The sequence below is a fragment of the Wyeomyia smithii genome, chromosome 3 (genome assembly GCF_029784165.1).
Source record: "Wyeomyia smithii strain HCP4-BCI-WySm-NY-G18 chromosome 3, ASM2978416v1, whole genome shotgun sequence".
NCBI lineage: Eukaryota > Metazoa > Arthropoda > Insecta > Diptera > Culicidae > Wyeomyia > Wyeomyia smithii.
In genome coordinates this window covers 259,714,507-259,738,596 of record NC_073696.1, presented here as the reverse complement: position 1 = coordinate 259,738,596, position 24,090 = coordinate 259,714,507, and the positions used below count along the sequence as shown (strand labels likewise).

Below are 24,090 nucleotides of genomic sequence, written 5' to 3'. Positions count from 1 at the left end.
AAGTTCACTGACCTGCTCGACTACGAAAATATAAATATGTATAGAGGCATCATTTACACCACCGTTGAATGCAAAATACGATACGATCTTGACTTGCTCTAACGAGGCAAGTTAAAACGGCAACGGCAAGCAAGAGGCACACTTTGGTGCCAGACCCGGGCTCAGTTCGCATAGATTGCGTGACGACACGCGGCGGTACCGAACTTTCACTTATGTTTACGTGACGAGGCATCGTGTTTTGCTACACTTTCCTTCGGACCCGATCTTGTGCTGGTTGCTCACCCGATCATCAACCAGTCCCGCTGGCTGGGGGTATCGATGAACTTGTCGTGGCTGGGTGAGAAAAATTGCATTGTTGCGATACTTGCCTGGAAAAATTCACGACCAAGTGACAGCTTTAACTAGTAACCTATTATATCAACATCATGAATAAACATTTAGTGATAAGCCACTATAAAGTGTGTTTGATAGAGGCGTGCTATCAGCCGGACTAATTATCCTCTCGTCCAGTAACGTCATAACTCCATTAGCTGGGGTACAATCAGTGCATTAGTCAGTGCTATAATAACACTAACCACTGTTGTTCGATAATCAGAGACGAGTTCCCCATCATTAAATCGAACTACCTTACCATGATTGGCGTCATCAGTGCTATGTAGGCAAAAAAAACTTTATAAAGAGATAAACGATAGATTTCCACTTTCTACTGCACACAATTTTTTTTTTCGCAACATCGCGCGCGTCCCAACGGAACTTTTTTTTCTTCTCCAACTAGTGTTGCTGTGGTTTGCCTTTAAACGCCGAAACACACATTCACTCCGCTCATGCACAATGAGCACAATTTGAAAATGAGCATGTTTTTCTCATCGCGAAGCGCACCAATCGAATTACCAGCCGGCAGACATACAAGCAAATGTGCGGCAAGCGAATGATTAATGTGGAAATTGGCCCACAAGTTGCTTGGTGTATAGCCACTATGTAGATACCACCATCTGGGCTGGGATCCGTCGTGGAACGTGCCATCGATTGATTGGTGATCGTCATCGTCGTCTGGTTGGGAAGAAAGGTGTACGCAAGGTGCAACTTTGTTGCAGCGAACAGATGGAAACTTGGGCGCAATTTAGCTAATTCGAGCGAAATCGAAAGTCAGTGTTGTTATCTGTTTGCAAAAAAATTATACATTGTTTCGTTTTTGCTGGGGGGCTAATTTCTAAGGGGAGATCTGGTTTTCATTGTTTCGAATGGCATTTAGGGGCCATTCACATTCTCCGTAAACAGATTTTTGACGATTTTTTTGAGTGTTTATAATTGAGTATTAGTATCATGAAAGTCGACGTCGACATATCGACGAAACGAAAAAAGCGCACTTCTTCTCCGGCATGAGCGCTGCACTAGCAATTTTCGCACCGCACTTCTTTCTTCTGCTTTGTGTTGTGCCTCTGCCGCTCACAGAAAAAAATAACTCACTTCCTGCTTACACCACAGCTAAGCTCACTCTAGTGAGCTCTAATTCACTCTAACTCTAGTAAAAACACACAAAAGTACACCGCAGTGCGCACTGCTGAGATAATACAATAGAGACAACTTCAGTTTTCTCGTAGAAGAATGTGATGCAGAGTGATACCTTTATGCTTGACTAATAATTTGATATGGTAATGATTGTGTCTGTGGATATTCGTGGTTTTTGTATTGTTATTTATCTAGTGCAATATTTCAATCTAGTGCAATATTTCAATCAAAATCTTCAAAAATTAAAGAAATACAAAAGACAAAAATACACTCTTTTTTATTCTAAAAAGTGCCACAACTTTGCTGTATAAAATGGATTTTCATATACAAAAATGAGAAAGGTAAAATTATAAATTCCTTTCCTACTTTTAAGTAGATTGATCAAAAAATTGTAACTTGCTAAAACGGAGAATTATTATTGAAAGAACTATGCTTTTGACACTTTAGCTCTAAAATCATTTTTTTGGGTCGAAAGAATTTCGATCACGTTTTGAAGCTTTGGAAAAAAGTGTGATTCTCTGAGAAGAAACGATAAGCCTAGAGCGGGGGCCTAGCGTGGTTGGTAACGTCTCCACCAACCACGCTCGACGCCTGGGTTCGAATCCCACCGCCGACATAGGTGTCGATGGTTGTGAGGTGGCGTGATCCACTTACAACCAACCCAACTGGTCTAGATTCAATTCTAGCCGACACCGGGAGATTTTCTGAGGCGAAAAATCTCGCGGATCACGCCTTCCATCGCATGAGGAAGTAAAGCCGTTGGCGCCGGTCCGTTAATAAACGGGTCGTGAGCTAGGGTCCTGGGTGTGGAGTCGCCTCCCTGGGCGTCGGTGATTGGCCACAACAGTGGCGGAACTAGACCGACGGAAAATAAGCGAGAATAAAAAAAACGCTTCAATCCAATAAATATATATTCACTCTTTAGGTTCTAAAATATTGATGTTGTAATCTTTACATATAAAAATGCAGTCTAGTCTGTCTGTCTGTCTGATAGGCCCGAAAACTACCGAACCGATCGACGTGAAAATTTGTATGTAGGGGTTTTTGGTGCCGATAAAGGTTCCTATGATAGTTTGAGACCCCTCCCTCTTCTGGCAGGGAGGGGTCCCATACAAATGAAACATAATTTTCTGCACAACTCAAGAGCAAACCAAGCAAATGAAACCGAATTTGGCATGTGGATGTTTTAAGGGGTAACTCCATAATAGTTGGATGAAACACAAATTTGTGCACATCTCGAGAACTAATCAACCAAATGGAACAAAATTTGGCAGGTAAATGTTTTTAGTGGTAACAAAGATGTACATAATGGTTTGAAACCCGACTCCCTCTTCTATAAGGGAGGGATCCCATGAAAATGAAACACAAATTTCGCACAGCTCAAGAACCAATCAAGAAAATACAACCAAATTTGGTATGTGAATGTTTTTAGAGGTAACAAATATGTCCATAATGGTTTGACGCCCCTCCCTCTTCTGGAAGTACATGTTTCTTTACAAATTTTTGCACATCTCGCAAACTAATCAACTAAATGGAACCATATTGGCAGGTGAATGTTTTTAGTGGTAACAAATATGTTCCATAATCGACCTCAGACAACATTTTGGATTGTAAGATGGCAACTTCCGAATTCTGGAAAACAGCCGAAAATGGCCGATTTCCACCCAATATAATAATATCCGGATCTAGAATAATACACAGGAGCTAAAATCAACCACAGATAGCATTGCAAATTCTAAGATGGCGACTTCCGGTTTCTGAAAACAGCAGAAAATGACCAAATACCACCCAATATGAGTTTTTATTTAACCAGTATGCCGTTCAAAATCCAGAAATTGTCTCCAAATGCCAGTATGAAATCCAAAATGGTGACTTCCGGTGTCGGAAAAACAGCGTCAAATGACCAAATACCACCCAATATGGGTATTTCCGGAACCGTAATGATGCACTGGAGCCACAAATCGACTTCAGACAATATTTTGAATTGTAAGATAGCAACTTCCGGTTTCTGGAAAACAGCCTGAATGGACGATTCCCATTAAATATTAGTATTTCTGGAACCAGAAAGATGCACAGAAGCTTAAAATTGATCACAGACACAATCTTGAATTTTAAGATGGTGACTTCCGGTGTCTGGCAAACAGCCGGAAATGACCAAATACCATTCAATATGAATGTTTTCGGAACCAGAACTACGCCCAGATGACAGAAATTGATTTCACAGGCAATTTTAAAGTCCAAAAAGACGACTTTCGGCTTCTGAAAAACAGTCCAAAGTGACCAAATATCACCCAATATGACTTTTCCTTTAACCAGTATCCTAAATACCATTTTGAAATCCAAGATGGCGACTACCGGTTTGTGAAAAACAGCCTAAAATAAAATACTATCCAATATGAGTATCGCTGGAACCAGAATGATGCAAGGAGCTAACAATTGACCTCAGGCACCATTTTGAATTGCTAGATGGCAACTTATAGGCAACAGTGGGAAATGACCGAATAATACTCAATATGGATATTTCCGTAAACGTGATGATGCATAGAAGCCAAACATTGACCCTGGACACTATTTTGAATTTGAAGACGACCACTTTTAGTTTCTGGCAAACAACCAAAAATACCTCCCAATATGGGTATTTCCGGTGTCAGATTGATGCCAGAAAGTCTGCTGATAATGACAGAATACCACTCAATATGAATATATTCAGAATTAAGGCGATGTACAGAAGCCAAAAGACGAGGATGTTGTCATTTCGATAAAACCAATCATTTCAAACGATTTGTTATTTGACTTTGATCATATCCTATGGCCGATTCGTCGTGCATTTGCAGACTTCAAACAAACCACAAGGAATCAATGAACTTGGAACGTTCAAATAGTACGACACCACATTTAAATTATGTTGAGGCCACATACATCGATCAAAGCAGGTATAGTTTTAAATAGTCTTTGAATTTCTCTTCTTTCCATAACTTTTGAGCCACATATCAAATTGTTATGAAGTTTGTTATTTGTTAGTTTGAGAGATGACTCGTTCGTATGACACTAGTTATGTTCAAATAAGTCATGTAATCTTTGAGATAATTGACTTTCGTTGTTTTATTAACAATTTAATGCATAACGGTTGCTTAAGTTCGATTATAATCAAATGAATTGGGAACGTGTAGGGCAGCCAAACTTTGAAACCACGTGTTCAATCATAATTCATCAGTTAACCCTTAACTAGCCCGCTCATCTGATAATAATAATCAAATCGGTTGAAACTATTCTGAGATAATGATGTTTCGTGATTTCCACAAGTCGGCACATTACAAATGAAGTTACAGTTCGATTACAGTAAAATTCAATAGGGTCTTCTGAGGCAGCTAGACCATTCATTTGACACTAATTTTGTGGAAATCGGGTCAGCCATCTCTGAGAAAAGTGAGTGAGTCCAAGTAGTCTTCGGAATATGTTCCTTTGCATAGCTGGATTTCACATTTTTAAACATAACAGGCAAAGTAATAGTCCGATTGCAAAACAAATCAATAGGGTCTTATGGGGCAATTAGATCTTCCATTTGACACTAATTTTATGAAAATCGGTACAGCCATCTCTGAGAAACATGAGTTTGATTAAACAGTCTTCAGAACACGTTTCTTTTCATAACTTTTGAACCACAAGTTCAATCTTTATGAAATTCAAAACTTAAGGGTTTCCTAGGTAGCCCTTTTGAGACCAATTTTGTTCAAATCGGTTGTGTAGTTTCTGAGATATTGATGTTTCATGATTTTCACATTTTTAAACATAACCTCTAAACTATAAATCCGATTACAATAAAATTCAATAGGGTCTTATAAGGCAACAAGACCTTTCATTTGCAATTAATTTCATGAAAATCGGTCCAGCCATTCTGAGAAAAGTGAGTGAGAATAAAAATCTGCACATACACACACACACACACACACACACACACACATACAGAAAATGCTCAGCTCGTCGAGCTGAGTCGAGTGATATATGCCATTCGGCCCTTTGGAGCACTTTTATACTTTCGGTTTTGCAAGTGATTGCTATACCTTTCTAGGAGAAAGGCAAAAAGACACGTTAAAATTACTAAACTTGCTACAAAACCTCAAACTATTTCGTATCGTTTCCTCATTGCGCCATTGTACAAATACAGTTGCTGTTATTGACATTATTTCTACAATTTTATTTTATAATAGATTATGTAGAAAAAGGATTTACGTAGAAGAAAGTTTTGTTGATGGTTTCATATTTTCATAAATTTCATGCTTCTGAAAGGGTGCAATCAAAGCTAAGTCATAATTCGATACACAACTCAGAACAAACCGTGGGTTATGATTAAGGTTTACATAATTTGTCTGTTTCTGGTCGCCGACTTTTGTGAAATTCTTTCAACACTGATGCAGATCAAATCGAAACTAACGTTTTATGTTCCCATGAATTTTGTTTAAATTATAATACAAACCAAGTTTTCGAGAAAAAACATCTATTAAAAGCATATTTTAAGACGTAATTTTACACAACCGTGCAAACCATCCATCGATTGGAGATTTTTCACACACAACCGCATTCCATTCTAATGTGAGCATAATGAAATAATAGAACAATTATCATAAATTTATAACCGTTCCTTTTTGTTAGAAGTATTCATTTCCGCGAAACCACTTTCGATTTCACGTCGTTTCCCACGCGGTCTCTTACCCACGGATTTGTACGTATTCTTCTGTTCTCTTTCTTACCAGACCAGCAGCAGCAGCGCAGCAGCAGGGAGGAAGAAAAAAACATCCGCTACTAACAGAAAAGCGGATGTTACGAACAGACCCCCCCAACGCAAACGGTGCGCAATCGCTGTCGCGGCTGTAAAATTACCTTCTTCTGGCGGCCCGCCAGAGGCCGGTGAGGTAAAGCGATGTGGTTATTTAGTTTGGTTACCTAACCAAAGTTTGGGAAAACCAAAGGGAAAACTCGTTAGGTTAGTCAATCGTTGGTTTCGTAACTTTTACCTATTCCAGACGGGTTGAACTGGATCTTGAGCTCTTAGGGATATAAATGACTCATGCTTACACTCTGCCATGCTTTCGTTGAATGTTTTCAACAGTAGAGTAGAAGGGAATAGTGAAACTCTAATTAATTTTAGAAAAACTAGGAAAGAAAACGAAAGTAATCTAGAACGTTTCATCCACCCAATTAACTTATGTAATTTATTTAGTCAATTGGACTACCACTATTGCAGCAATAACCTCAAAAGCATAAATCAATAAAGAAGTCATAAACCGCAAACCGAAAAAACCCCTTTTTATGCCTGGAAAAGCCGCTTCCAATAACTAGTTTGCAAAAGGCTTGGTGAAACAAAGCAGCGTTCGTTTGGTTTCTGGTTCGGTTACTGTTTCGGTTTGTGGTCTGTAGACTATAGACACGCATTGGTCGATGATGGCTTTTTTCCCTCCGGTTCTTCGTTTTGGTAGTCGAGCAGCCTTTTTTTTGCATTGGATCTTGATCTTCCTGGAAGTCATGGGTTGAAACGACGTCACACCGGGCGATATATACAGTTACATCATGACCTAGTTTTGCAAGTCAATTGGACATTTTTTTTATGCAGAATGGAGAATGAAAGTGAAACTACAGTTTGTGCCGGGTGCAGAATGCTAGTGACTTTTTCAGTTCAGCTTTTAAAGGGAGAAGACTAACAGCAAAATGAAGTAGAAGCGTTAGTCGTTATACAGAATAAGGTCTACCAACGTTGCTCATATTTTGAAATTATATATTGCGTATTTAGGTCTTTTCATGTCTTTATATGAACTTTAATCTACTTCAAATCTAAATTGGAAAGTTTGATTTGTATTTGCGAATTTTAATTTTAGCAATCTCAACTACATTATGCACAACAGGCAACTTTCAGTTTTTTCAAGTGTTTTTGACTTTTATTGAATTCTATAACTGAGAATTTATAATGATGTCCCTGCGAATACCTACTCTATTTTAAAGCTGTTTGGCCTAACTCTAGTAAACTGCAAAATACTTTTCAAAACGACGTAATGATCAGGAAGAAAAAAAATCGTTTCACCGAATTTCATTACCTTTGAATGAAAACTTCCTTATATTTAAACCAACAATAAAAAAATATGAAAGCTACTTTATGGACTCCAATCATCAAATCATAATTCAGAAGAAATGATGAAAAAATGCAATGCAGCAATTAAACGTAAAAAAATACAATCCAATAACAAGCGCCCTTGTTTAGCTTCAATCATAACTGCAAAATACACTAACTTTCACAACACCCCGTGACCTGCTGCTACAATGTATGTACAGTAAACTTCATTAAAACACCCGAGTATGTACTTCGAAACGTCAAACCACCGTCTCGGGCAGCATAAAATGTCACCAACCTCGAAACAGACGGTATCGAAAGTGACGATGACAAGACAATGGCAGTCCCGCCTGTCAGCACCAATTACCGATTGTGACGATCGGTACCAACTCTCGGATTGTTTCGTCGCCATCCGTCAATCAATGGCAGCTCTCGAATGATTTAGCCGCGGATTTTGGTAACTGCTCGCAGCACGCAAGAAAGAAGCCATCAGTTGACAATCGCGGAAGCCGTGATAATCTTTTTAATTTTTTCACGTGCACTCAGGATTTCTTTTTCTTTTTTTTCCTTCCCCATGTTGGGTTTCAATTTCAACTAAATGCTCAACATGAATTAACCCCAAGCCGACAGCGGGACAATCCGACATGCCTCGGGGCGGATTAAATGTGAATGCGCGCGGTTCAGCTGCGAACATTCACTTTCTTTTCAGTTTGTTTGCTGTTTTCCAGCGGCAACAGATGAAAGTTTATCTCTCACGGAATGTCATTTAAATTTGTGCATCTGTATATGAGCATTCGAGATACGTTGATGAACCCGAAAATTGTTCGCTGTTTCTTATCATTTTAATCATTTTCTTCACATATTAGAAGAAAGAGATAGCCTAGTTGTAACCGATTAAATACAACTTAACATCGAAAAAAAACTACCTGCCAAGGCTCGTTGCACTAGATAGCAAATCAATTGAGTAGAAAATTGCTACATTATGCTTTTTTATCACATTTCTATACTACGTGTACGATTAAAGACGATGTCAACAAATCGCCAATCAAGTCTCTCGCTGGATCGTCTTTCGTTATGTTGCAATTCAACTGGCTGCACCAATGATAAAAAAACGAAAGAAGCATGTTTCGCTTTCCTTTCTCCATAAAAAGCAGTTAGTGTAGCGTGTAGCACTTTCCTATCACAATTGCATCGTACAAACAAACTCATCCGACGCATAAAAATAAGCCGAACGCGCATTTAGAACTGGTTACGACGACGACGACGGCGAAGGCTCCGACACAATCGCAACATGCTCGTGGAAAAGTGTATCAACCACTTTCTAGGCCAATAATTACGACCGTTGATACCGGGAATCCTAATCTCGAGCTTAGATGTGCGCAAAAAGCAGTCCGAATGGAGAAAAAAAACTTGAGAAAATCGTAGAAACTGCTGTGGCCAGCAGAAAACAGTAATACAAAAACGGTTAGCAGCATACGATCAAACTGAGTGCAGCTTCACCTGGTCAGCGAAGAAACTGGTGATGATCTTGATGATCTCAATTCATCTCCAAAAATAGTAGCTTCTTCTAATCAATCCTACATTGTTTAGTCGACCCGACCCGCAGAGCGGGTTCGAATCAAATGGAATAAGGAGAAGTATTGTTTTACGAACAAAATCTGGTCAGTTTTTTTTTTACGTTGACTTCTTTCGAACAAATTTTAAAAATAACTTTCTGGTAATAGACTGTTTTCAAAAAAAATTATGTTTTGCATGCATGCATTTTTCCTGCCTTTTCGAAAAATTAATTCTAGTTTCAAAAATAAAATGGGATCAACATAATGTTGAGTACCAGAAAACCAAGCTTTGAAAGTGCTATCAATAAGAGAACCTCAATGAAATGGATGTTCTGGATAAAATGTTTATTTCTGGACTTCGTCGAACCAATATTCATGATTGCGCCAATTGTCAATGCAATGTTTTGATGCTACTTCTACGCTAAAAACTAACTGAAATACTCTTACTTGAACAACAACTATCTTCTTTTTTAATTTTTAGCAGAATTCGCTCATACTATGAAGCATAGAAGTAATTTAATAAAGGGTGCTTTTTTAAGAGCTTTCTTTAAAACATCTCGACATATTGGGACCATCCCCATACCACGTGGACAGCTTTGGGGGGGAGGGGGTATGCGTAATGTCCACGGTCCATACAAAATTTTGAGAATTCATGTGGGCACTTGTCCACGGAGGGGGAGGGGGGGGGGGTAAAAATTGTTAAGAATCTGTCCACGTGGTATGTGGATGGCCCCTATACAAAAATCTTTACTCAAATCGATAAATTGCCACTTGTTTCTGAAAGATTACCTTGTACAAATGTTGAACACACACGCAAAAGTTCAAGCTTTAATCATCCAATGTGTCCTTTCAATTCGCACAGAATTTGCTCTGACTTCGCACAACCAATGCGTGATACGCATAACGCAAAAGTTGTACAAGGAATACATTGACAGAGATCGAAATCAGAATATGTATCATATACACAAAAATCGTAATGTCTCGGTAAACTTCGGCTTCGGGCGAACGATCAGTTTCGAGGCGCTCAAAAAACCGTTCTTCACTTTCGCGAGCCGGTGCGTATCAACGGCTCGTGCATCCCTAAAAATCGACAGCAACCGAAACAGCCAATGGCGAGCCTTGTTGCCGCGGAAGTTATTGACACTGGTGCCAGTAACGTGGAACCGAAAGCATGTGAATAAAACCAGAGTCATAATTGAATGCAAAATGTTTTGGACTAAGCTCATGTTTTTGGTTATTGTTAATGATTGAATGATGTTTTCAAATGACCTGATTCATGAAAGTGAATCGATCAGACAATAATTTCTTCAATGGAGTCAGTACCCAACTTATCAGTATTGATTGCTGGTTGCACTGTTTCAACGATGCCAACCTTCTGAACATCGGCTGATGCTTTATAAGTGTAATGGTTTGGAGCATCATTCAAAATACGCTAGAGCATCAAATGCATTATGCCCAACGCACATGCGTTGTACTGGTTCCAATTTTAATCAGTAAATGCGCTAATTTCGCTCATAAATGATCTGGTTACGTACACTCCAACGGAGGGTCAAACTTTGCATAACATTTTCCAGCATTTCGGCCTGGTTTCCATCAATAACACGTGTTTTGTTGTCTTGTAAGGTCTCAATAATGATAGGCTTGTCCACATACACCGTTGGCCTTGGGTTGCTCGGAGATAGCGAGGAAATATGAAGGGAGTGAAGTGGACAGGAGCCTTAAACTGCTATTCTACTCGCAATCATGTTACTCGCATTTCTGTAATCAAGAATATAAATTCTTATAGAAAATGAACCGTCGAGCGGACCTCGACCAAGGTGGAAAGCATTACCAGATATGAGCAATTCCACAAAAAAAACGGGCAACCAACTTGATCGACCATTTCTGATTTGGCCAAAACTTTGCATAGATGTTTCTATGGGCAAAATATGCCATTTTGTGCTAACTGCAGTCGCAGTATACTGGTTTAATTTTTTGGAACACGACTCATGTTTGGGAAGCTATTGAAAAATGTTATTGTAAGAAGGTATTGATGATTACAAATATTTTTAGAGACAAATCCTCACTTTTAGCCTTTATAGTTTTCCTTCTTCTTTACAATTTACACTGATTTACACCAAAACGAGAGATAAGTTTCTCACCAAATTCATTTTTGTCGAAATCACATACCAGCCAAGTTCGAATCTTCCAATTTGGGCAATGAAATGTCACGGATCACGGATCGGTATCGTTCAATGATTTCAACAGCCCATAAACCACGTCAAACTGTTGATTTTCGATGGTTTAATATTCAACATAGTAGATTTGGTAATAGCACCTTTGATTATGGTTTCGCTAGGTCGATTAAGACGACCATAAAATGGCTGTAACAAGTGGAACACATTATTACAGAGCACAAATTTTAATAACAAAAATTCTTTGTAAGTCTCTTTGTAATGAAATGGAATAGTTTATTTAATAATTTTACCATTGGCAAATGACGCTTAGACGCCATTGCATACCAGTGTTACCAACTTGAAAATATAGATCGTAAAAATTTACTCTTAATTGTAGCTCTGGAAATTAGTTTTTAAATTTCACAATTCTCTTTCTGACGAATTTAAAAAAAAAGAACACTTTTTAATATTTTGTTAAACTGTTGATTCCATGTCGTTGGTTTTGAATATTTTTCTTTTAAAGCCATTTGTGAACTAATTCCAAAACAATTATACCTAGAGTCTATAGTGTAGTAGGATTCTTAGGCATGTTATTTTGATGGTGCTTACATATTTTTCTAACATTCATTGAATTTATCAGATAAAATGCGTAAATAGTTCCAGGGTGGGCCAAAATACTCCCGTTATCCTATCCGGATAAAATTTGAAAAATGTTCTTTCGAGTCCATTTATAAAATAACATGAGAAACGACAATAATTTGGGCCTACTTGGTTGCCTGAAAGAGAGCTTCGTAGCCGTAAGGGATCATCCTTAAATGACGTAGCATACTATTCATGATTTTCACACACACTCCTCGGAGTACTTGATTACAAAATCTCAACCCCCTGGGAAAAAACGTTGCATTGGATGACATCCTTTCCCTTCCCCATCGTCCAAAAAAAAGCAAGCCGTAACATTTATAAACAATTTTTTTTTTTTTAAATTACCAAATCAACTTCAATTCATTTATCACTGATACATTTTTGACAGCATTTCATTTCTTGTTGACTGCGCTCTATATAATTGTCTTCTGATTTGGAGAATTCGTCTTTTGGTACGAGGAGAAACCACCAGCTTTGAAAACAACGAGTATCTTGTAATTTTCACTACTAAAAGGCACGCGTTGAGAATGCAAACGATTGTTTCTGTGCTGGAAGGGCTTTGAGAAGATTGCTGAATGCCACAGATAAAAAAGATTTCGACAGCTCCCGTTGCAAAGCTTTGTGCGATGTTTTAGTGTACATTTTTTCTGCAAAAAACTGGTCTTTCAAAAAAAACTACAACGATTTGAATCCATCTACATCTTTTAAGTATGCTAAGGTTACAGAGTTCGCTTTGACAAGCAAAGCGGGTGGTAATAAGTGCTTAGTAGAATCAGGCTCGATATCAAGGAACATAGCATGGGTTTATTCCCAGGTTCATGCACACGAAAACTTCTTCTCAGAATGAATGAGTAACATGCTTGAGGCGATGCAGTGCAACGATCGCTTCAAGTAGTGAACCGACGCCAAATCTAACCAAAACAATGCGTCTTCGCGCTTGTGGTATATCTCGATGAACGACGCAACTTCCGGCAGGTTTGGGGAACTTGGTGTGTGAAATGTACTTCAACTCGGAGCGCACTTCCTTCACGGGAAAGTAAAATACGAAGTACCCTGCAAGTCGTTGCCATCCAGGGTGAGATAGGTCTCGTCGTCCACCACTTCGAGTTGACCATTTTATCCGGTTACTGCCGCTGCAGAAATTATTCAACTCGCACGAGTAGGCGAGATAATCTTCGCTTTCCTCCTTGGTTATTTGGAGTCAGTTTTACCATCGCCAGATACATTTCCTGTCGGTGTATCGCGAAAACCTTGCATCGAATGTATTGCCGCTTCTTTATTGTACATAAACTCCGCCATGTTGCTCGAAAGGGAATTAAAAATAACCTCGTCGTGAGACAAATTCGTGGTAGAAGCCTGCGTAGCGATCAGTTGTTGTAATGTTTAACTTGCTGGTTCCGGAAAATCCATAATGTTGTTCGGCTGCAGTTCCGTCTCCAGTCGCCATAGCTAAAAACTGTATTTTGTCGCCGCTCCACAAAAACAACTTTTTTCGCGATGATCGCGCGTAATTATGAATGATTTTACTAGCGCCTCGTCGCCACTGTTGCGATATGTGACATTAAAGTACGCGACTCTTCATGACTACCCGATCAGAAAGAATATAATAACAAACATTGTTGAAAACAACAACTTTTGATAAAAACGAAAAATTAGTTAGACCTGTTTCAGAACTACTTCATTTCAGGTTTTGTTATTATAACTCATTCAGATGCAATTTTGTTATTAAAATTATATCGGAAAATACAAAATTGTATCAAAATATGTTATTTGTATCTCGCGTTGATTAAATTTTGTAATTTTTTAGTTATGCTCTTCTGATCGGGTACCTACATAAAACTTTACAAGAAGTAAATTAAACATGTGCACGTGAAATGACGATCACAATAATAATAATAATTCAGTGGCCCGCAGAAAATTCGCATTCACCCGGGGACCCTCAGATTTCATCGCAGGCCCGCAGACATAGATCTTGGTGAATTAATGAGGCATATAGACCATTTTACGTGACGTTTCAAAACTCAATTCATCAATGAAATTTTGACAGGAAGCACTGAACCGCTGACATAATGCACGTGAAAGCAACATAAACATCAGCAGATTCCGTGACACGTGTCAGTTAGTAAAATGGTCTATTGGATAAAATATATTCGGGCTTTTGTATTTCATATTCGGATTTTTTTATTTTATATTCCGGCCATATTCCGGATAACTGGCTGAAGGAGAAGGTAGTGTTTATCCCCAAAGTTGGAAGAAAGGACAAACCCCTACCTAAGACTTTGTAAGTATTAATAGCCTCCGCTTAGAAGGTTTATGAGATTGTTCGCGTAAATGTATCTCGTTTTAACTTTGTTAGTCTTAAATAACTGGGAAGTGTTTGTGTATGTTGATGTTACCCTCCCGACGCCCATGCCACCCAGCGATTGACCCATCAGGTTAGTGTATCCTGCCACCAGGAGACAGGCGAAATGGAGCCACGTTGGAGAGAGGACTAAGTAGAATCTGGCGGGAGAGAGCTGCTTATTTACTTGGTAAGGGCAATGACCGTTGGCGTAGGGCAATAACCTGTTAAAAAGTCGATAGATCGAAGCAGACCGTGAAAATAGATAGTGAAGAGATAGTGATAGTGAACAGATAGTAGTGATCAAGAGTGAAACTTGTGGACAACAGGTAAGCCAAGCCGCCCTACGCCGTTTAGCCGAAGAGTGCCCTAGTCAGAAAGCAGATGGAATACTAATTTTCACTTCCCCAGAACCCCGAAATTTGAATTCAGGAACCCGTAGTTTCGATTTGGAAAAACCACCGTGTTTGGAGAAATTCGTACACGCCGCAAGTTCAACGCTTCAGTGTTCACCAGCGAGGGCGGCAAAGGTCGCGATTGTTGGCGGCAAAGGTAGTATCCCGTAAGCCGGTTGTAGATTGGAGACGAAAGGTGGTGGAAACAGTGGAAGGAAAGCGGCCCCGATAGCGAAAAGTGAAGGTTAGATAGGATACAAGGAAGTGGGAGGCAAGAGAGAAGGATTGTGAGAATAAAAATTTGTTATTAGCCAAATACGTGTTTCGGCATTTCAAGCATTCCCAGATAACCCGCGAAAATCAAGGATAAGCGTGCCGACCCTGAGGCATTTTCCAAGGAGTCTCACCAACGCTCACGGTTGGGACTACTGGCAACTTACAACTTTCAGATCCTGACTTCATCACTTCTCAAATTGATGAAGAAAATAATGGATTAATATATCCGTGATGAGTTTTTTAAAGACTCCCCGTTGTACAAGAAGCAACATGCCTATCAAAAAATTTACGATGTATTTTGTGGTCAAAACAGTTAATGGACAATACTTTTTATTGTAACCATAAAAAACATGGTATTTTAACTGTAAGCTTGCGAACGTTTGTTGTTATTACCATGTTTTTACAATGTTTTTTGTTGTTGAATCTACCACCAACAATAATTTTACCATGAAAAACATCGTCAGTGACTTCTAAATGTATGGGGAAAGTGCCTGAAAAAATGCTGTTAAGATACATAACAACCCCCCTTTTTCATGGTAAAAATGGCAAAAACAATGTTTTTTATTGTTCTGAACAATGATATTTAATGTAAAAATGATGTAGTTACAATAAAAAACATGGTTAAATTATGGTAAAACAATGTACAATTACAGCAACTTTTGAGGTTTTTTTGTTGTTATTTTTTTTCGGGTAGTGACGTTGATTGAAAAGTCCCTGAAATATCAGGAGACGGTGCTATGTGCCTTTCTTGATATTGAAGGGGCCTTCGATAACACGTCCTTTGCGTCAATTATCACGGCTCTCTTCAAAAAGGGAATCGACCACACATCAAGGAGCTGGATACACGCAATGCTCTCTAGCAGAGTGATCACAGCAACCTTGGGAGATTCGTCATTTACAATGTCGGGGATCAAGGGATGCCCGCAAGGAGGAGTTTTCTCACCCTTGTTATAGTCACTAGTTGTCGACGCACTTTTCAATAAGCTTTCACAGCTTGCTTTCGAGGCCATTGGATGCGCTGATGACATCGTCCACATCGTCAGAGGTAAACACGACGCAACTCTGTCGAGCCTAATGCAAGCAGCTCTGAATGCCACCATGTCATGGTGTCCACAGGAGGGTCAAAACATAAACCTTGAGGGTAACAGTCCTAATTCCATTCAGTAGACGGAGGAAGATCTCCATCACTCTTCCAGCACTGAATGGAATTAGACTGAGCTTCAGCAATGAAGTCATATACCTTTAAATTATTCTGGATAAGAAACTGAACTGGTCTGCACAACTGGATCATGTCGCTAAGAAAGCGACCTCGGCGATCTGGGCCTGCAGAACCCTGTTCGGTAAGACCTGGGGACTGATACCAGACTTGGCACTCTGGTCTTAAAAGACCATTTCCCGACCAAGAATCATCTATGCTGCCCTTGTGTGGTGGTCTAAGGTGAACGAAGTGACTGCCCAAGCCAAACTCGAAAAAGTTCAACGAATTGCATGTCTTTCTATGCGAACAACCTCAACTGCAGCCATGGAAGCCTTGCTCTGCCAACTGCCTCTATATCTTCATGTGAAAAAGGAAGCAAAGCTTGGCGCTCTAAGGTTGCAAAGGAGGAAAACAATACTCGAAGGGGACAAAATCGGCCACCTTCGCATACTTAGGGAGTTCAAACTGACTCCGCTATTAACTACAGTCTCCGACTAGATGGACGTTAGGACCAACATGGATATTCCGTAAAGAGTGATTGAAACAAACCGCTCTATGTGAAACAATGGAGAGCCTAATCTTCCACCAGGCATCGTCAGTTTTTATACGGATGGTTCGAAAATGGGATCCCTCACGGGATCTGGTTTATACAGACCCAGGGAAACTGAACCACCCTTTTTCCAAGCAGAGGTATATGCCATATATATCTGCGCAATAATATGTCTGAAACGCAACTACAGACATGCGAAAATCGGTATATTTTCGGACAGTAAAGTTGCACTACTAGCACTTAAGTCCGTCGAATGCGCTTCCAAACTTGATTGGGAATGCATTGAAACTCTACGGGAACTTTCCCGACAGAAATCAGCTTTTCTGTTTTGGGTGCCCGGACATTACGAAGTCGAGGGTAATGAACACGCTGACTACCTAGCAAGACAGGGTCAGCTCAGCGGTTTATTGGCCTGGAGCCGTTTCTGAGTACGTCCGATTCCGCTATCAAAAGCGAACTACTGACTTGAAAAAGGCTGCAAATAGCATCCCAATGGCAACAGGCACAGGGTTGTAGACAAGCTAAACAGTTAGAACCTGCCGATTCTGTAAATCTGAACCAGAGAGTTCAGAGCATTTGCTTTGCTTTTGGGAAGCTCTGGCTTCTCTAGGTACAACTTCTTAGAAAGTTACCTTTTAACTCCATACCAAGTATGGAGCTCAAATCCCTAGCAGGTCATTAGTTTCATCAACTATATTGTATCTAATTTGGGTACAGGTTTACAACAAAACAGAAGAACAGGAGTAGAACCATCAATGAGTACGAGCAATCCGTAACCTTTGCACACCAATCGGGGCCCGCCACAAAAGACAATCAGCATGAATGTCGCAGTGGCATTTCAGAACCCAGTGCTTTTCAGGCATGTATGGAAAAAACATGATCTTTGGACATCGCCTTTTGCAGACGCGTTGCCTTAGGCAGAGTCGGTCTCTGGATCTCATTTTGGCTTTGCGTAGCTCAGCATTGTATTTAGTGAAGGATTGGCATCCCAGTAGCTTCCCGACGAAGGTTGCTGAGTGCTTTGATCCACCGTCTCGTTAACGGGTAGTTTGAAGGAAAAGCTTACGCGACCATGCTGTAGGTCACTTGCGACGATGTACAGTTCAAATGAAGTTCGATTATTTTTATGGCGGGATGTTCTCGAGTTGACCAAATGTTCCTGAAAAGATTTTCAGTTAGTCTTTGGAATCCTGGAACGTTCTCCTTTAATACTATGCTCTGTTGAACTGGTTTCATCAGAGACATGTCAGTTTTTAACCTTCTCCGCTATCGAGAGTCAACATAGAGTGAGATCTGACACCTTTTGTTTAATAGCATTTGTGAAAGTTGTTCCGTTCCCTACATTGCACTATAGAATTTCAGATGGATTTTCTATATAATTTTTTTTAAGTAGACACTTTATCAGAAAAAAAGATCGAAATTTCAGGACTGTAGCAGGTACTATAGTACCTGCGGAGATATCGAGAAATGAAGATGAAGAATGGCAAAAAAGTACTTTTTTCTAGAAGAAGACAAAGCATAACAAAAAGAAGAAAATGAGAAAAAATTCTTATTTTGAACTAATTTGATCGGCATCTTTTTACTTCCAGGAGCTCCCAAGCTGAGCCCTTGTTTATTTTCAAAGTTTAGGTATATGCTTACAAGTTCTGAACAGTTTGGCTGCAACCACCTGCGATCAAGCGATTTGGAACGTTTCGAAAATATTTAGTCCCTCTAGGAAATATGTTCACAAAATCAAACATATAGTGTCCCTATTATGAGACTGGACACCCCAATAGGCAAATAAACCTCGAAATATATTGTTTTAGTGGATCACAAATCACGAAAGGGCATTTTAAGGTTTTTTTTAATATTCAAAAATTTCGGGCACTAGTGGGTTCATGTGGTGCTTTTTGCATTTTCACATTTCTATGATTGTGGTTTAGTTATTCGCCTAACTTCCCGTTTAGTTTGATACTGTTACCGGCAGATAAATTTAACTATTTTTGGTCTGTTTACGTTAGTCAGTTATAAAGCATTCTGTTATTCGCACTGTGGCTTCTGTTTTCTTTTTTTCTCCGCTGAATGATAAAATTTGCAAATGCTTGCATTTTTTTATCGTCTTATTAAACAGAGTTGTTATGCTCCGTGGCGTCTTGATAAAATATATCCATTTTTTAACATGTTTTTCATCTAGACGGTCTGACACATTCAAATGTGCGAGTGTGACCTGATTGTTACAATTGCCATGTTTTATATAAGCATAGACAAAACCTTAATTCCCTGAATGTCATCTAGTGAAGCCGTCAGTTACGCAAGCCAAGTCCAAAAGTTCACTGTGTTTATTCTGCCAATAAAAATAATCGTTTTTCCGTTAGTCCGAAGCAAGCCCAGCCCATAAACTTTCTTTACGCACCGCACAAAACAGTGCACACTGTTCTAGTTAATCTTCTACGAAAATATTAACGCACTGTTGTTTAGCACAATAACCTTGACCCGGAAATTCAAATCAAATAACATTAACGCAGTAAAAACGACGAACGCCGTTTGTCCTCCTACGATTCAAGTTTCTCTATTACCGAACGAAAAATACCGAGAAGTTACATTAAACGAATCACAGAAGTTTGACAACAAACCCAAAAGGTTGGAATGTTAGTTCACTGCTTCTTTCGAAGTAAGTTAAACTTTTCCAGTTGATTATATATTACCCACTCGACAGGGCAACCTCCGTAGAGCCGGAACGTACAAGTCGGTTCCGTTTAACAGTAATTAAAATCAACACCAGCTACCGCTACGATGGCGATGTTCATTCGCTGGAATCACACATTACAAACCCAACTGGGATGCTTTTGTCCGTTCGTGTGCAAAACAGAAAAACACAACAAACAAGTTTATGCGTTGGCTTTCCACTTTTATTTATATATATTGTAGGAAAGTACGACACGATCGTGATGGAAGAGTGACACTTACCTAATTACCTCTGTCGCACCGGTTGCGTGCTTTTATGTTTTTTTTTGCAGAATGTCGACTGTGATGCCCCTCTCGTAGATTCAGCCGCCCTGCCACTGGAGCATAGAGCCGTCTATGGACCGCCAGCACCATCACCAGTATACGGTACGCCTGGTTTGTTGAGTGGCGGCGGCGGCGGTGGTGGTAGCAGCAGTAGCAGCAGCGGTGGCAGCGACGACCCCTGGCCCCTGTCGGCTCAAAACGATAGTCCCCAGATCAAGCACCTGCAGGTGCAGTGCGAAAAGACGCACATGCGCGTCAACATCGAATTCGATCGACCCTTCTACGGAATGATTTTCTCGAAGGGATTCTACAGCGACCCGCACTGCGTGCATCTGAAGCCGGGTACTGGTCATCTGAGTGCGACGTTCGAAATCTTCCTGAACAGCTGCGGTATGAGCAGCTCGGCTAATCACAATGCGGCCAGTTTCGGCTCGCCAACCCCATCCGGTAGCTATGTGGAGAACACGATTATCATCCAGTACGATCCGTACGTCCAGGAAGTGTGGGATCAGGTGAATAGTACAAGCATTTATGAACGAAAGTTATTCTCATACATGTTGTTTTTTCAGGCTCGCAAGCTGCGTTGTACGTGGTATGACTTCTACGAGAAGGCCGTCACATTCCGTCCGTTCCAGGTGGACATGCTGCATGCCGTGACTGCCAACTTCCTCGGAGACAACCTGCAATGCTGGATGCAGATCCAGGTCGGTAAAGGTCCCTGGGCATCTGAGGTTTCCGGAATTGTAAAGATCGGTCAAACCATGACCATGGTGCTGGCAATCAAGGACGACGAGAACAAGTTCGATATGTTGGTCCGAAACTGTGTTGCTCATGATGGCAAGCGTGCCCCTATCCAATTGGTCGACCAGCATGGCTGTGTTGTACGTCCCAAGATTATGAGCAAATTCCAAAAGATCAAAAACTTCGGACCATCAGCATCGGTTGTGTCGTTCGCATACTTCCAAGCGTTCAAATTCCCAGACTCGATGAATGTGCACTTCCAGTGTGTAATTCAAGTTTGCCGCTACAACTGTCCGGAGCCAAAATGCGGAGGTGGTGATTACGGACTACCGGCGCTAACAGGTAACGGAATTTCTGGCGAGTATGGAGCTCCAGGTGCACTGAGTGGAGAATATGGCCCACCATCGCTGCAAGAATACGGCGTTCCTCCGGCGTACCCAGATCCAAGACACCCATCAGACGCCACGGGTGCGTACTCGGAGAATCAAGATAATATTGTGCCACCACCACAAGCGCAAACTTCCGGAGGCTCCAACGAGAACAAAGAAGGCCAAAGTCAATCGGATGCATCGCAGTCCAACCAGAACCAAAACCAGCTACAAAACGAAATCCACGACAACATCAATCTGCCACCACCGCCGCCACCAGGTCAATCCGGATATGTGACAGTGACGAAGAGGAAAGACGATATGGTCAACGATGGTAACCTTGTTAGTTTGGGCGGCCGTCCACGATCGGTGGAAGGCTTAGATGACCTCCGGGGCGCCCGACGACGACGCGATACAATGACGGTTGTCCTGAAGCCACGAATCTACAAACGGGATGCTCAGGAGATGACCGATGTCAACACGGAACGGGTCATTCAAGTGGTCGCCCCAGGGGATGTCAACTTCGCTCTAAATAGCGCCGCCAACAACGAAACGGTTGTGATCCAGTCCCAACGCACCGTCGATCCGGAGACGATCTGTATGTCCGTGCCCAGCTTCGTCGGTGGTCTGGTGATGCTGCTGCTGGTACTAGCGGTGGCCTCCCTTGTAGCCGCCTTCCTCTTCGTCCGAGTGAGACACTTCGATCGCAAAGGTACGGCCCCGACCTTCGTGTCCCAGTTTCTCAAGGTGAACTAATGTGCAACCAAATCACCCATCCGGTTCCGTTTTTTTGGTTTTTTTTTTCTCTTTTTTTTTTGTAGCTAACCACATGCCCCTGTCCAGGTAAAAGTAGGGTCCCGGTACTGACACACTCACAACACACTCATCCTACCATCCAACTTTCTTTTCCCCTCTGCAGCTCACACATGTTCCTGGTGGCACAGTAAAACGCTTCTGCCCTCCTTCTACTAAAGCAACGCCGCCATTTACAGCACGACGTTAATGCATGTGGAACTTCGCTATTGGTTTTTTTTTGTTATTTTTTTCCTCGGTACAAGTACACATATCCTCTGCCGTGTAAGTATGGATCTTGCCACGGTAAACTAACGAATTCCTCCCGCTTGGTGGAGTTCAACGGAGCTTATTAACACTGTGAGGACAAATTTTAACGCGAAGCACAATTAAATGGAACATAACACCAAAGGTCCGAATCATTGTCCCCTCAGATCGCATCTGGTTTTAAAATAATTTTACGAGCTCTCATTTTTACCTTCCTGTAGATATCGCAAACGATTTAAATCAGATAGCTTACCAACTACAAAAAAGAGGAGTTTATATCTGTCCTATACAACGTCTTCTTTCATTTAGAATTCGCTCCTAGGAAACTTAAATCACTGTAGCTTTATAACACTAATCATTTTCATCTCATTCTAACCTATTTAAATTTACACGCAATTCATTCAAAATTTTGCGCTCTCATTTCCTCTCAAACAAAGATGCATCCCGAGACATGGAGTTTACTCTTGATATTAACAACCAAGAGGGACTTTAGTAAAAAACCAACGTCTCCAGATGCACAATTGTTACCAAACAGCGGTGTTATCGACAAACCCTACTTCGAATATACCTCTGCAATGGAATAGATCATTCCGCATCCTATCTGCACCGTAGACAGAAGAGAGATAAAGCGAAACAAACTGTAGAAATAGAAACAAATTGTCAATGATTTTCAAATTCTTCGTTATGCTGTTTAGTTCAGCGTAGCCCATTTACTAGATCCGACCGACAGCATCCCTCTGTTGTCCGTCCGGATCTATTAAGAGTATCTTTGAATCTAAAGAAAAAACTTATTTATTTGCCCATAAGATAATTATTCCTTTTCCGATCGGTGTTTGTTTTCAACACATCCCATCTATCGCGCTAAAGCAAAACGATAACCACGCACCTACACTAACTAGTTCGAAGCTTCAACCCAGTAACAGTCGAAGCTCGGTAAATACTAATCACTACGAGGAAACCTACCAATTATAGTTATTAGTCTAACCGTCCTCCAGTAGAATCTGTCAGTTTGTTTTTCCTAAAGGTATTACTTCTAGAAACGATGGCGTCAACTAGTCTAGTCGCCAGATTTTCCCTCCACTAAAACAAGAAACCAGTTTCTGCAATTGTTTAGCAACACTGCCAGGTGCCTCGATTTAACAAAAACCAATAAGTATTTTACACGCGTTTGATTCAACGCACACACACACCCATCACGCGCGCACACCTTTCCACATCTACTTCCGAAGTATAAACAGTATTTAAAATCAGTTAATTCGAAAATAATAATAACAATAGTGCAGGCATTTCGATTACACATACAAAAGTGCACCCGGGAGGACAAAACAAAATGGGTAACAACGAAATATATCAAACGCAATCTGTCACAACGAAACTGGCGCACGGGAAAAAGGAAGAGGAAGTTTTTTCCTTCCACGCTACAATTTAGGATCACGACTTGACGAGGAAGTAATAGGCAAAATGCGCGGGGAAAATCGAATCAATAATAACGCCTAACGTGTTAGGGAAATTAAAGTAAAGCTTAGGTTTAGCGATGAAACGAGTAAAAAGGCGATAGAAAAAAGACGAAAACATGTGAACCCACACACATACACGTACACACACAAAGTTAATGAAAAAAAATGGTATGTTAATTAATGCGACAACGAGACAACTAGTAACAAGGAAGAAGAGATATCTTTGTAAATATTTATTTAAAACGATAGTTAACGAATAAAGTAAATTGAAGTGTACGATTTGGCGGTGGTTTGTTGGTTTTGCGAATGATGACAGTCCATTCAATCGACACCCTTTTATGTATATGTGTCTCAGACAGTAAATCGTTGAAGTCCACCCTGCTCAATTTTTACACCACTGTCCAAGGTTCGTTTTACGTCAACATACTCAACCCGCCAAAATTTGTTCTCAGTATCTAACCTTCGAAAACATTATCACCTTATATTCGAAAATATATTTTATTTTATTTTATTTATTTATTTATTCGTTTTTTATCATCAGACCAATATCGGTCCCCATGAATGATGGGTGAGGAAAAGCTCACTTGAGGTGGTCACGAGGATGTTCCTCAAATGTGCGTAAAAACCTCACCATCTTTTAATCTAAAACATACTTTATAAAACTAGCACATAACAATACATATAACATCACAGCAAATTATTGGAAACTAATCTACTGCGATACATTACTGAAGATTCGTCGAAGTTGAAC

At 40.4% G+C, this 24,090-nt stretch overlaps 1 protein-coding gene across 3 annotated transcripts in view; it reads left to right on the top strand.

The window, feature by feature from the left end:
* LOC129730879 (uncharacterized) overlaps nt 1-23,615 on the top strand; it is a 50,596-nt gene extending 26,981 nt beyond the window's left edge. The window contains exons 3-6 of one of the 3 annotated variants that reach the window (XM_055690471.1): nt 19,723-20,226; nt 20,284-21,535; nt 21,645-21,666; nt 21,743-23,615. In XM_055690471.1, coding sequence (XP_055546446.1) covers nt 19,723-20,226; nt 20,284-21,535; nt 21,645-21,666; nt 21,743-21,770 — 1,806 coding nt within the window. In that variant the 3' untranslated portion in view covers nt 21,771-23,615. Of the gene's footprint in view, nt 1-19,722; nt 20,227-20,283; nt 21,673-21,742 lie in introns of all 3 variants that reach the window. The other 2 variants (XM_055690472.1, XR_008728935.1) reach the window with 2 other exon arrangements.
* Nucleotides 23,616-24,090: the final 475 nt, after the last annotated feature.